Genomic DNA, 13,552 nt, shown 5'->3' with positions numbered 1-13,552 from the left:
AAAAAAAGACTTTTTCGATGAAATAAAAGCATGTGAGTAAACTAAACATGTCCGGCCCTTGATGTGATTCTTAGTTTCCCGTGTGGCCCTCTGGGAAATTGAGTTTGACACCTCTGCCTTATGTCCCTGAAGTTTACCAGAGGGGACAGCTAATTGCTGCGTTATTATGGAACCCATGTAACGTCTAGGCAAGTCCCGCCCTATGAAGCAGCCCGATTGGTTAGGGTTAGGCATTGACCTTGAGTGGTTAAAGGGATATTTCACAGCTGGAAAGATGAATGGGTGTGTAAATTGGATCATTTATGTAGTAGAAATGTGAAATTATTTTAGAAGTTGGTGCCTTCTAGACCGAGAAAAGCCAGAAAATGGATTTTTGGCTCATGTGAAGAATCGATTGCTTCGCTGCCCTACGAGGCCACTCCCAAGCCACGCCTACGGGTTACAGAGGGCAGTATATCGGAAGAAACGATACAACTACTAGTTGACTCGAAACTGAAAAGACGCCGTTTTATCGCGTGTCTCCATGACGAGGATAGCCGATTGGTCAGGGGATAGGACCTGAACAAATCGGGTTACAGTACCTAGCATAAGCATGGATTCCTGGCCAATCGTAGCGTGTGAATGCTATTGAAGGGCGGGCCTTGCCTCGAAGTTGCGTGGGTTCCATAATAATGCCTCATTACTACATAAGCTTATTTTCCTTTTCCTGGTGGACTACCAATATCATATTTTGATGTTTCCTTGTCATAACATGACTGCTGTGTGTTATATGTGTCTCATTCATGTTTGATTGTAGCTTTGACTTGGCACTCATCTTGATAAAGAACAGGACCCAAGATCTCAAACCCTGCAGGCAGCCCTTAGTGGCTTAAGTCTTCTTTACAAAATCAAACGCACTGATTGTTTTTACTGTTAAAAACTTTTTACTGTTAAGACTTACCGGTTGGCTAAAAAACATTCAGTTTATCACCAGGGTGGTCCTTAAAGCAGTTTTATTTTACACTAATAATAATGTATCAAATGACAATGTGAGAAGAACGTGACCATGTGAAAGGGGAAGAATCTACAGAGAGTTATCGGCTGACTCGGCCACCCCCCTCGGCTTTACGTTTAGCTTTATAGTGAGTTTCAGCTCTCGGTTTATCTGTCCGGCCCACAATTTTACTCTTCTGGTTCACTCTCAGCGCTCTCATAGCGTCGTTTTTGGAGAAAAAGCTGTAAAAAACACGGTTTACTCTACCTTCTCAGCAGCAAACAGCAAGACGGACACAGTTAGAGACTAGCTGGTGAACATAGTGGAGCATTTAGCAGCTAAAGAGCCAAATGTTTCCCTCAGGAGGTGGCGGAGGGCATAAACAGCTAAAAAAGAGTGAATATCAGACTTGGACACGAGACTTCTAACATATTTGCCATTATCAACTTAAAGTGCTCATATTATGCTTTTTGGCTTTTCCCCTTTCCTTTATTGTGTTATATATCTTTTTTGTGCATGTAATAGGTTTACAAAGTGAAAAAGCCCAAAGTCCCCCCCCAAAGGGACTTACCATCTCCAACAGAAAACACTGTTCACAAACTGCTCCAAACAGCTCTATTGTAGTCCAGCCTTTACTTCAGAGACCAACGTGGTCACTTTGTAACACACGTTATAATGCTCACCTAGCTGCTAGCATGGCACGCCCTCATAATCTGCTTCTGACTGGCTAGTAGTCCTTACCTAGGTACTCTCAGGACACGCCCTCATACTCTGCTTCTGACTGGCTAGTAGTCCTTACCTAGGTAAGGACTACTAGCCAGTAGTCCTTACCTAGGTACTGTCAGGACACACCCTCATACTCTGCTTCTGACTGGCTAGTAGTCCTTATCTAGGTACTGTCAAGGCACGCCCTCATACTCTGCTTCTGACTGGCTAGTAGTCCTTACCTAGCTACTGAGCATGTGCGACTCCCAACAAAGATGGAACAGAAGTGAGATGCCTCACTCAGAGCTCAACACACAGGGTGAAAAGAGGAGCTGCAGCAACAAAGAAAATGGTGTTTTATATGTAAACCTATTCTGATATAACTTCTAAATACAATTGTGAATGTGAAAATGAGCATAATATGAGCACTTTAAAAGATTATCATAATGTCAATGTCGTGTTCATAACTTGTTTCTGCTGCTCCCAAGTGGCCAAAAAAAACAATTTTCATAGGTTTAAAGGAAGACCGTGGTGTCATTAAAAGCAAAAGTATTTCAAACATCACAATAAGAAAGTAATGATGCTTTTTAGGATCAGATTAGGCAAAGGTGCATGCAGTTCGGTCTTGCCTAAGAACGAGGAAACAAAAGAAAACATTTTAATCAGGAACTTAAAGCTTTTTAGTGCTGAGTGGGAATGACTCAAAGCCACAAGATGCTTTGGTGTTTCTCGGAATATGAGTGATTTGTCCTTTTCTATCTTTCTTACTCCCCCTTCCTTCGTTTCCTGATTACACTTCCCCCTCTCTCTTTGTCTGTATACATTTCCTCAGCTGGATTATTGGTAACCACAATGATAAAGGATTATTGTGTTTACAAAGCAAATGCAGGTTTTAGTGCTGGATGCAGTACATTAATCGTACATCGGGGGCACCACGAGTTGTCTCTGAGAAGACGTTGGGTTCAGAAAACTGTCACCATGTCTCCACACCACAGATTCTACAGTGATTTCAGAGATTACATTTTAACACATTTTTTCTCTTCCAACCATTGTCTTTTCCTTGCAGCATGCAAGTGTAACAGCCATGCCAACGTGTGCCACGTCAACACAGGGAAGTGCTTCTGTACCACTAAGGGCATCAAGGGAGACCAGTGTCAGCTGTGAGTATGCCGTCATACACTGTAACTGCAGTGTGATTAAATGCCCACCCTATTCCCATCTTGCTGCCCGTAATCCAATTCAATGATACAAAAGATGTTAAGAGATCAAAACACTAAAGGTCTCCTGATCACTGAACATATCCTTGGAAACAATCAACGCTATATAAAGCTGGCTGTGCAGTGGTGCTCAAACACGGCAACTCACCCAGAAGATGCTGCAGCATGTATGCCATTAAGTAGGCCGGTTACATTTACATTTTGAGGTGATGTCACACTTAGGATTATGGTAACAGTTTAAAAAAATTGGAAAGGCTCAAGAGTTTACATTTTTGGTTAATTCGATTTTTTGGGGGGAATTAGAGTTTATGGAAATAGGATTTGACTCTAAATACTTTTTGGTTGTCGGGAAGATAGAAAGAACAATGATAAACAAGTGTGTGTGTGTATACAGTGTGTGTGTTTTTTCCTGACTGCCAAACTTAACTGCTGCAGCACTACAATATCCTAAATGGCTTGGCGGACCAACAAACCACAGAGACAGACATTTGCTGCATTGATAAATCTAGCAGGCCAGGCTAAAAAGCAGAGACAGAGGTGTGTGTGTGTGTGTGTGTGTGTGTGTGTGTGTGTGTGTGTGTGTGTGTGTGTGTTAGTGGTGCACGATTCAGAAAATGTCACAATTTGATATCGATTTTTAGGCTCAAGACTCGATTCAAAAACGATTCTCGATTTAAAAAACGATTCACACTATGTACATGTAGTTACTTTTCCCATGTGATTGCAGTAGACATGCAATTTAAAAGAAAAGAAACACAACAAATTAAATGTAGTTTGATATTACTTTAAATATTTCATATACAGTACTTTCAAATACATTTAATTCAAGTATAAAATAAAAATGTTTAATAAAAAGAGCTTTTCGGTCAGGGTTGGGTGGGAGTTTGGAGCATTGAAAGAGAGTTGGTTCACTGGCATGTTAGGTACTTTAGGTTGTTGTTAGTCAACGTCTTTAATGTTAATCTCTGGGTGATGCTGTACCATGTGAGATCTCAAGTTTGTGGTGTTTCCAAAATACTTAACTTTTGATTGCAAAGCCTGCATATAGCATGATTCCTATCAAGTTCCGTCTTCCCCTCAAGGATATAAAAGCCAAAATGTGCCCAAACTCTTGCCTTCAATGAGGATCAAGCAGGTTGAATAATTCTTTCTGTGAAGTTTGTGCCAACTAAACTACTTCTGCTGCACTTGTTCTTCTTCTGATTATGACAAGAGTGCCCAGGCGTCAGTGTGAATTTGACACAGCACCATCTATGGGAATGGCAAGCTAAACCCATTTCAGGACAATAGTATACACGCCATTACAAAATGAAAAAAAATAAATAAATATAAATAGATTTTTGGAATTCTATGAATCGATTTTGAATCGGTAGAACTTGATTCGCTTGAATACATTTTTTTGCACACCCCTAGTGTGTGTGTGTGTGTGTGTGTGTGTGTGTGTGTGTGTGTGTGCGCGCGTGCGTATTTTTATCCACAGTATGACGAGACAACTGAAGCAGTCAGACACATTTGGTGTCTTTATTTGAACTGCTAGTATGTTTTGTTGATTATAAATACCACAAAACGTGTGTGTGTATGGTAGATGTTTTATAAACTTGTGCTTGTAATTGCTTCCATTATGTGTTGGAGCAATTGGTAAAGTGTTTACAGGGTTCCTGCTGGGTCTTAAAGGTATTACAATGTTAAATGTAATATTCTAAAAAGTATCCTTAAGTTCCTTAAAAGTATGTTATTTACAAAGAGTTTTTTTATTTTTTTATTTACAAAGTATTAAATTACAAAGGTCTTACATTTTTTTCCTTCTGTATGATTTAATAAATAAATCAGGTAACCGTTCCCCTTATGATGTCATAAAGGGAAAATTTCAGATCGGCCCATCTGAGCTTTCATTTTCTCAAAGGCAGAGCAGGATACCCAGGGCTCGGTTTACACCTATCACCATTTCTAGCCACTGGGGGACCAGGCTGGGGGAACGCATATTAATGTTTAAAAAAACCTCAAAGTTTTCAGTCAAAACATTTTCATGCCATGGGACCTTTAAATTTAACTTGGAGAAGCCTGGGGGTACCCTGGTTTATTTAGAGTCCGATATGGTTCAGTGGAGACTTCAGTGTTAGTGTTAGAATGCTTTGTTTGATTAGATTCTTTCATATACAGAACAATCAAACATTGGGGGAAAAATGCTGAACAAATGTCATTATTGATTTTAAAAGTGGTGGTGTAGTGTGGATTGTCAAGTAGCCTGCTTAATCTGAAACATACAGATTTTTTAATACGGATGTCTTTCACTTGTGACGCATGTTGAAACAAATACAGAGTGACACCATTTCAAATTGTAAAACTGATCTAGTGAGAGTACATCACAAAAACATCTTAAATAATACCTGCTACCGATTATGTTCATTTTCTAAACCTTAACTTTGACTTTCCCCTCTTACAGCCTTACGCTAACCTCAACACAACCTTTGAGTGATCCTAGACCTCAGCCCCGCTCCTGACATCAACCTGACCCCACACTAAAGTACTCTGTCCACATGTTACCTGTCAACTTTGATCAGTGTGTTACCTTGGTATCCCTTTAAGACACCGTTGAACAGTGTTTGGGGTTTTAAGCCCCCAACGTCGTCTTCCAGGCTGCGCTGCCTGGAAGGCACTTGGATTAGGTAATGGTTAGGGTTAGATTTGGGTTAAAACTATAGTTAAAATGTAAAAATTACAACAGTGAGTCGGTCCCCAAGGCACTGTAGGGTTAGGTTAGGGTTAAGGTTAGGTGCCTTGAAGTCCGTGTTGGGGGATTAAAACACCATCGAGCCCGCTGAACACTGACTTATCTTTTAATGTTTGTTTTAAAAAAAAGTAGCTAATGGCTGTTTCCTTGGTTAAAAATTAGCTGAGCCAGTCACAACTTTGTAGTCAGGATAGAGAATGAGAACATCATCTTCTCGTACTACAGAAAAATGGAACAGAAATGGGGGCGATCATGCACAGCAAAACGAAACATGCAAGAATGAAATCCCCCTTTCAATACCATGGATATAGAGCTGCTCGGCCGGCCATGCCAAAACACTTATTTACGAAATTCAATATCCAATGGAAAATAATCTCAAAATGAAACTGAACAACATGGCGTCGACATAAAACACAACGTGTTCAAGCCCGGGGAGCGGAGTTCACTTCACAGCGGAAAAAAACAAAGAAATTTCACCCAGGAAACGCTTGTTCATTCTTTTTCCGAAACTTAACGAGTCGTTTTGGTGCCTAAACATTAATGTCATCGCCGCACAACGCTCACTTTTTCTGGCTAACCTCCACTACCATGGCCCCTGAAAGGGCCGTCATCTGGCAGTGCCTGCAGCCGGCTCACAGTCACCTAAGCGACTTTGAGTTTGTGAAAAGCGCTATATAAATGAAAAGTATTATCGGCGGCTAAACAACTGCCGCCGGAAGCCGGGGTCCTGGAGCTCTGTAGCAGCTATACACAACCAGCAACTGCTGCTTAGATTTCATTGTTCTATGGCACTGTGTGTTCATGTTACAGCACTTAACTTAGTTTAAAATACTTCTATATTAGATATATAATGGTCTATTGGTGAAATAGTATTGATCACTTTGAGTGGGGGGGGGTTGGTACATTTGTCAAAATAATTCCGCAGAGGCAGGGATATGTAGACCAGAAAGGGGTCCCCACCCCCAAATCGCACCCTGGACACAGCTCTGCATATTGTTGTAAGTCGAGTCATAGTAATGACTATTAAATATTTCTTTGATCGATGAAAAAAAACACATAAAGATGAAGGTGCTCCTAGCAGCTGTTACCACAACTTCTACTTCAGTTTAAAAAGGACGTGGGATGGAAGGATTTGTGATTAGTCGGGGCAAAATAACAACTCCTCCTTAACAGAAAATGGATACCGACGAATGAAGAATGAAGTGAAACGCAGCGGCAATTCAGTGTGATTATCATGCTAGTTACAAAGATGCTGAGTAGGAGGGAATGTTGTCAGTACGCCAGTTCACTTTGGGTCAGGTTTTTGAGCGTAATGGTTCTTCTCAACGCACACCAATAATTCATTATTCTGGTGGGGACTCCACAGAGGCTGAACGCGGAAACCGTGTGCGTGCGTACGTGCGTGCGTGCGTGCGTGCGTGCGTGCGTGCGTGCGTGCGTGCGTGTGTGTGTTCACTTGTGCATCTCTAAGCCACTGTGCTCCAGTCGCTTTCACCTTTTTTGATTTGCTCTGCCCTGTCTCTCTCTCTGAATGTCTCTCTGTCACAGCGCTGTTTGTTTGGCTTGAGTCACTCTAAAATGGTGTGCCAAGTCGAGGGCCATTTGTTTGTCGTTTTGATTATGAACGAGCAATTTCCCCCCTCGGGGGCGGACGGCTAGCGCTCCAGGGTTACATCAGGTGTGTGGATGCATATCTGAGAGTGTGTGTTCAGTGCAAAGTCAGAAATAATGGGGCCATTAGGTAAAGCAGCTGTGTGTGTGTGTGTGTGTGTGTGTGTGTGTGTGTGTGTGTGTGTGTGTGTGTGTGTGTGTGTGTGTGTGTGTGTGTGTGTGTGTGTGTGTGTGTGTGTGTACTGTCTCTTTCTCCGGTACTGGATTTGTGTGTCTGTCTTTCATCTCTCTTTTTTTTTTTTAACCATAATCACATAAAGATCGATATATTGTAGACACAGATAAATATACGCACTTTTATTACCCACAAGTGCACAAAGTCTTATCAGTATTTAGTGTTTAATATCTGATGCAACCCAGTCTCACGGCAGTTCGTCAAATGGTCACGTTATTTTAGTCTATGGATTCGTGTTCACAGGGATGTTTTTGTCGTTTTTTTCGTGGTGGCCAGCACGAAAATGTAAACTAATGTATTTAAATATGAAGCATATGTCGTGGTCACAGCACGTGTACGGTAGCGAGTAGTATGAAATGCCGAAAATCCACGTAAGGAGGTTGGTCGGGGTGGTGGATGGGTCAAACAATTCAGGACTTTCACCCCGGAGGCCGGGGATCGCGTCCCGCGTGTGGCGTTTTGTTTCCCCGTTAACCGTCCCATTATTGCCGCGTGTTCCCCGCGGCCGTCTCCCGGCGTGTGATGCGTCCTCTCCCCGGGGTTTGCTTTCCCCGTTAATCTCCCTATAGACCATTTCATGCTGGCCACCACAAAAAAAAACGAGAAAAGCCTCCCTGTGAACCCGAATTAATAGATTAAAAATAACGTGACCATTTGCCGAACTGCCGTGAGACCGGGTTGGCTGAGGATACCGGAGCTTCTGTACGATACAACGCTTTGTTGATTACTTACTTTGAGAAATATAAACATGCTCATTTTAATATTTTGGAATTGTTCATCAGATTAAGATTAATTTGTGTGTAAAAATCCAGCCATTACTCTTTCAAAGGTACCTTTGACCATCAATCGGAGTGGTATTTTCACCTGAAGGTACACGGCCACCAGAGTCATTAAAGATCGACCTCCGGGGACAGTAAACGTTAAACTAAATTTCTCATCAATGTTAGCAGTATCTGTCGAGAAGGATTTCTCTGGACCTAAATGTTGGACAGCATCCCCAGCCTGTGCCGCCCGCGGAGTAAAAATGAAATCACATCTGAAGCCAGTGTGCACCGAGTCCACCGTGTGTTTACAAGGCCAACGTGAATGTGTGAACCGTAACAGCTGTTAACAGTGCAACAGGCAGTGTGAGCGTGAGAGGTCGGCATTGCTGGAATACGGTCTGTACCTGAGCTACAGATCCTCGGGGAATCCATTTGCTCACCAGATGGTCCCCTGCTGTTTAAGTGTGGTCACAGTTTACAATTGAAAACATTACTAAATAGTCTATTTAAAGTCCAACCCCGTCGAGGACTTTTATCTTATTTTCAAGTTCAAGTTCAAGACCTTTATTTTTACCGAGTCTTTTCTTCAGCACCTTAACATTCACTCTGCTAAAGCCTCCCCTTTATTTCTCCTCGTTTTCTCTGACTGATTGTTTGATTGTGTTGATTTAGCTTTAATTGGCCTCCGCTCCAAATGTAGAGCGCTCCGCTAATTGCCTGCTAATTAGCATCTTTTACTGTACTTACATACAGGGAGCGAGAGAGAGTACATGTGGATGTTTGTCAAATGGAATTTTTTGTGTTTTACTAACTGCACCCTGATTCTTCTGATGCCTGTAAAAAAAACAAAACAAATGGTAACAGTTGAAACATCTTCTGATTCATAGAGCAAATGAAAGAACGTACACAAAAACAAATGCACACGCAGGACCAATATTATTGTGACCTTTTAATCTCCAAGTTGTTGATCTTTGCAGGGGTTTACAGGAACGGCAAGCAGAGCACACATACTTGTCACTCGTGTGTGTGTGTGTGTGTGTGGGTGTGTGTGTGACTCAGTGTGTTTTAAGTGATGAGGCGATCCAGTCCTGTGTGGCCCTTATCTTGTCCCCATTAGGCTGTTGTAAGCAGCTTAAGTGTCCGTCCCCATTTTGCTGTCGCTCTGCGTCCAGGACTTTAAGTGTCCCCCAGGAGAGAACATAGCTCGTCATCGCCCCTTACCTAGCCTGCAAGTCTGCTTATCCTTCTTCTCTGAACCCATGCTTGTAAAATCCTATGTCATACTGTACGTGGCCAGTATCTGCCTCAGGGCAAAGGTCAACGTTGACTTGATAACGTATCATCCTTAACCAATGTAATGTACTTAACTTAAAGGGATACGCCACCGTTTGTTGAAATAGGGCTCATCACGGTCTCCCCTAGCTGTAGATAGGTGGGCCAATGCTTTTTTTGTGCATGCATTGTTTTAGTCCGGTACAACACCGGCAGCGCCGCCGCTAGTTAGCTTAGCGTAGTGAATGGAATCCTATGTTGCCGGTTAGCATGTTGTGAGGAAAAGTGAGCCAACAACAAAAAAAAAAAAACTAATTACTTGAACTGAGACAAAAAATGCGTTGGCCCGCCTATCTACAGCCAGGGTAGACGTGATAAGCCCTATTTCAACAAACGGTGGCGTATTCCTTTAATTTACATAACAACTTTACGTATTTTTACCCAAACCATAATCTTTCTGTAAACCTAACCGGGTCATTTGTTTCAATATACCTTTTTTACGACAGACATGTTGACATGTCATATTAGGAAAAGCACAGGTGTATTCAAAACCAGTAATGATGGCCGCATTCCACTTAGGAGAGACCCTGGTATTAAACCATTACTGATGGCTGCATTCCACTTAGGAGAGACCCTGGTATTGGGCATGCTGACTCACTGAAATATCTTACTGGGACACTTGATGAAATTGAGCCATCGTTAAGGTTATCAATTTCAGCTGTGCTTTTCCTAATATGAGTCAAAATGTCTGCTGTGAAAAAGGTCTATTCCCAACCCGATTTGAGGCCCCCCCTTTCCACAGTCACGGTGGTTAAACCTACATGAGTACACGTATCATCAGCAGATTCCACTAAATCCTTATACGCTATCTTTATCAGTTGCTGAACCCGGTGTCCAACCTCCTCTGGGGGGAGACGGAGCCCATTTCTGTGTAATATTTGGACATATGCGTACATTTTAAAGGAAAAAAAAAGTCAGTTTGATTTATTTTATTATAGATCATATTTGGCTCTAAAGAGGGGCCCAAAGCTATTTATGACATCACATTTATCACAATAAATCTTGTTGTGCTGGAATAGGCTTAGTCGTCCAGGCGCTCCTCTGTGGCCGTCGGCTTTTAAAGTCCCAGAGTCCTCGGCTCTCTGCAGCCCCAACTCGTTGTTCAACAAGCCTCTCTCACACTCACCTCTTTGTTTTTGTCTTTGTTTGTCTGTTTGTTGCTTTCCTTCTTTCTCTTTACCTCAATCTATCCCCTTTCTTTCTCTCCTTGTTTTATCAATCTATCCTCCTTCCTTATTTCCTTCCTTCTTACTCTCAATCTATCCTTTTTAGTTTACATCAATCTATCCTCTTTCCTTCCTTCTTTCCTTCCTTCTTACTCTCAATCTACACTTTTTTTCTCAATCTGTCCTCCTTTCCTTCTTCTTTCTTTCCTTCTTTCCCTTCTTCTATCCTCCTTTCCTTTTTTCTGTCTTTAATGCAGATGACAGCCAGTAAGTCATTCTGTATTAATGGATCCCTGAGTGCTGCCCTAGTAAACCTATTGGTCTAGACGTCAGCTAGTCTCTTAAACTGACCAAAACAAAGTGAGACCAAAAGTATTCTTCTGCTTCTTTACTTGTTTTATAGGCGTTCTGAACTCCTGATTCAGGATGCAAGCTCAGTGAGGCAGTCAGGGTTTAAGGCCTCGTCCTTGGCCGGGGATTATAGAAAAATGAAATATCCAGCATCTGGCTCTGCTCCGTGACCCGCTGCAGCACAACGAGCGAATTCACAAACACTCAGGCTGTAAACCTCACCTGCCCTCATGTTCTTCTTCACTTATTCCTCTTCTTTCCTCTGTCATTCTTTCATTTCCATGCTCTCTATTTCTCTCCAAGTCCTCCAGCCCTTCTTCTGTTACACTGTGAAATAGTGTGTGTGTGTGTGGACTCCTGGGTTGCTTTGGATGATTTACTTTCCATATTTAGTAAAACATGTCAGATATCTGCATATGGGTTTGATAACCAGGGAGTTGTCCTTTTTCTAAATGGCCACAATACAGAACTTCACTTCAGCTATTACAGTGTTCAATAAACACCCCTTTTCTTTTTCTTTTTAAAGTCTTACACACACACACACACACACACAGAAAATGCCTTGATATTATAATAACAATTGTATAATAAAATACATTTGACCTTCTTACCACATTAGTTAACATGTCTTGGCAGTGGAAGTGTAATAACTCTGGCTTTTGTTCTCTGCTGCCAGGCAATCATTCTCCTATCTGTGGTTCAGGCACACATCTCCATCTTGACACTTTAATGGCCTCAGAAGCATGTACATTTCTTGATGATACTGCCCCAAAAAAACTTTAACCCTGATATTTTTCTTCAATTACATTTACCGGGTGTTAAAATGTACATTATCCTTGAGGGACTTATGTTGCTGCACCTCGAGGCTCTTTAATATGCATGCTAATCCCATTATGTATTTTGAGAAAGCATTAAAATTTCAGTAGATTTCTACTGGAAAAATGTATTTATTTATTTATTTTTTATTGCGACAGAGCTGACTGTTCATTAGAGACTTTCCTCTTAACCTAAAGGTCAAGACTTTCAACTGCAGCCAATTACTGTCCATCAACAGATGAGTGTCTTTGAAAAAAAGATTCCACCTCCCACTGGTCCCAGTGAATAACAGAGAAATGGCTGAAATGTCAAATGCAAATTAAAAGCTTTGTAGATTCTTGTTTGACAAGTGACTGGCAGTGCCTGATGAACATTTTTCATTTTGGAAAAAAAAGTATCCACAAGGACAGTGGTTGATGTACTTCAAACTAAAATGTCAGTGTTTTGCGCTTGCCTCGTCAAAAATATGTCCGCTATGTTTCCTGTTTAGTTTTCCACCAACCGGCAGTGATACATGTCAATCTAAAGAGAACTAAGCATCTGAATGAAAGAGATGATACAAAACAAAAATTTTTACTTGGATTAAAAATGATACTGCAAAGAGATACAGTAATAAAAATCTCTCTCTATGGTCTTGAAAACTTGCAACAAAAAACTCATATATATATATATTTATAAAAACTCATATATATATATATATATATATATATATATATATATATATATATTTATTCAAAGTGCGTGTGTGTGGCTTATGGGAAAAAAACAGCGCGTCAAGGACAGGACTGTCGAGGGAAATCACCTCGCAAAGAGCTGGGGGAAGACAATACCCACCTGACACTCGCACACAACCACGCTAACACAAACAAGTCTTTGTAAAAACTAAACCCGTTTTAATGCCTTTGTTCTTTCTCTTCTTCTTCTTCTTCTTCTTCTTCTTCTTCTTCTTCTTCTTCTTCGTATTTGTCATTCCCTCTCCACCTGTCTTTCCTGTTTCATTCCAGATGTGACTCAGAGAACCGTTACCTTGGCAACCCTCTCAGAGGAACATGTTATTGTAAGTACCCTTCCGCCATTACACCTGAGACACACACACACACACACACACACACACACACACAGAGCTAAAGCCTGTTTCTGTGTACAATGTCCATCTGTGTCCCAGGATTATCATCTGCTGTATGTACCCAGACAGCTAAATGCTAACCCTGCTAGCCTTCCTCAATTAAAATGGTCAGAGTTAACACTCACTTCCATGGACTTGCTGACCTTCATAAATCACAAAATAAATGAACCTTGACCACATAGTTTAGGAGCTATAGTACAGCTAATAGACGTTCAAGGTGCAAAGTCTGTTCAAATGTCCATAGAAACTTTTTAAAATCACTCAACATAATCCACCTTTCTGCTGTCGATTTTTTTAACTTTATTTATCCAGGTAAGTCGATTGAGAACACATTCTCATTTGCAGCTACAACCTGTCACATTCACACAGTAACACATTCATACCTGGAAACTGCCCAGTACAACCACAGTCTGATCTGCTGGAGCAGTTGGGGTTAAGGGCCTTGCTCGTGGGCACCTCAGTGGTGGTAATGAGGGAGGGGCAAGCACTGCTTTTTCACTTTCCCCACCCAGATTTTATCCTGTC

General features: G+C 41.4%; 1 protein-coding gene across 6 annotated transcripts in view; it reads left to right on the top strand.

The window, feature by feature from the left end:
- LOC114571834 (attractin-like protein 1) overlaps positions 1-13,552 on the top strand; it is a 322,321-nt gene that overhangs the window by 138,183 nt on the left and 170,586 nt on the right. For all 6 annotated transcript variants that reach the window (XM_028603035.1, XM_028603034.1, XM_028603036.1 and 3 more), the window contains 2 exons: positions 2,745-2,838; positions 12,906-12,958. In XM_028603035.1, the coding sequence (XP_028458836.1) occupies positions 2,745-2,838; positions 12,906-12,958 (147 nt within the window). The remainder of the gene's footprint in view (positions 1-2,744; positions 2,839-12,905; positions 12,959-13,552) is intronic.

Source organism: Perca flavescens, chromosome 17 (genome assembly GCF_004354835.1).
Source record: "Perca flavescens isolate YP-PL-M2 chromosome 17, PFLA_1.0, whole genome shotgun sequence".
In the NCBI taxonomy this organism is placed as follows: domain Eukaryota; kingdom Metazoa; phylum Chordata; class Actinopteri; order Perciformes; family Percidae; genus Perca; species Perca flavescens.
This window is presented reverse-complemented; position numbering and strand designations above follow the sequence as displayed.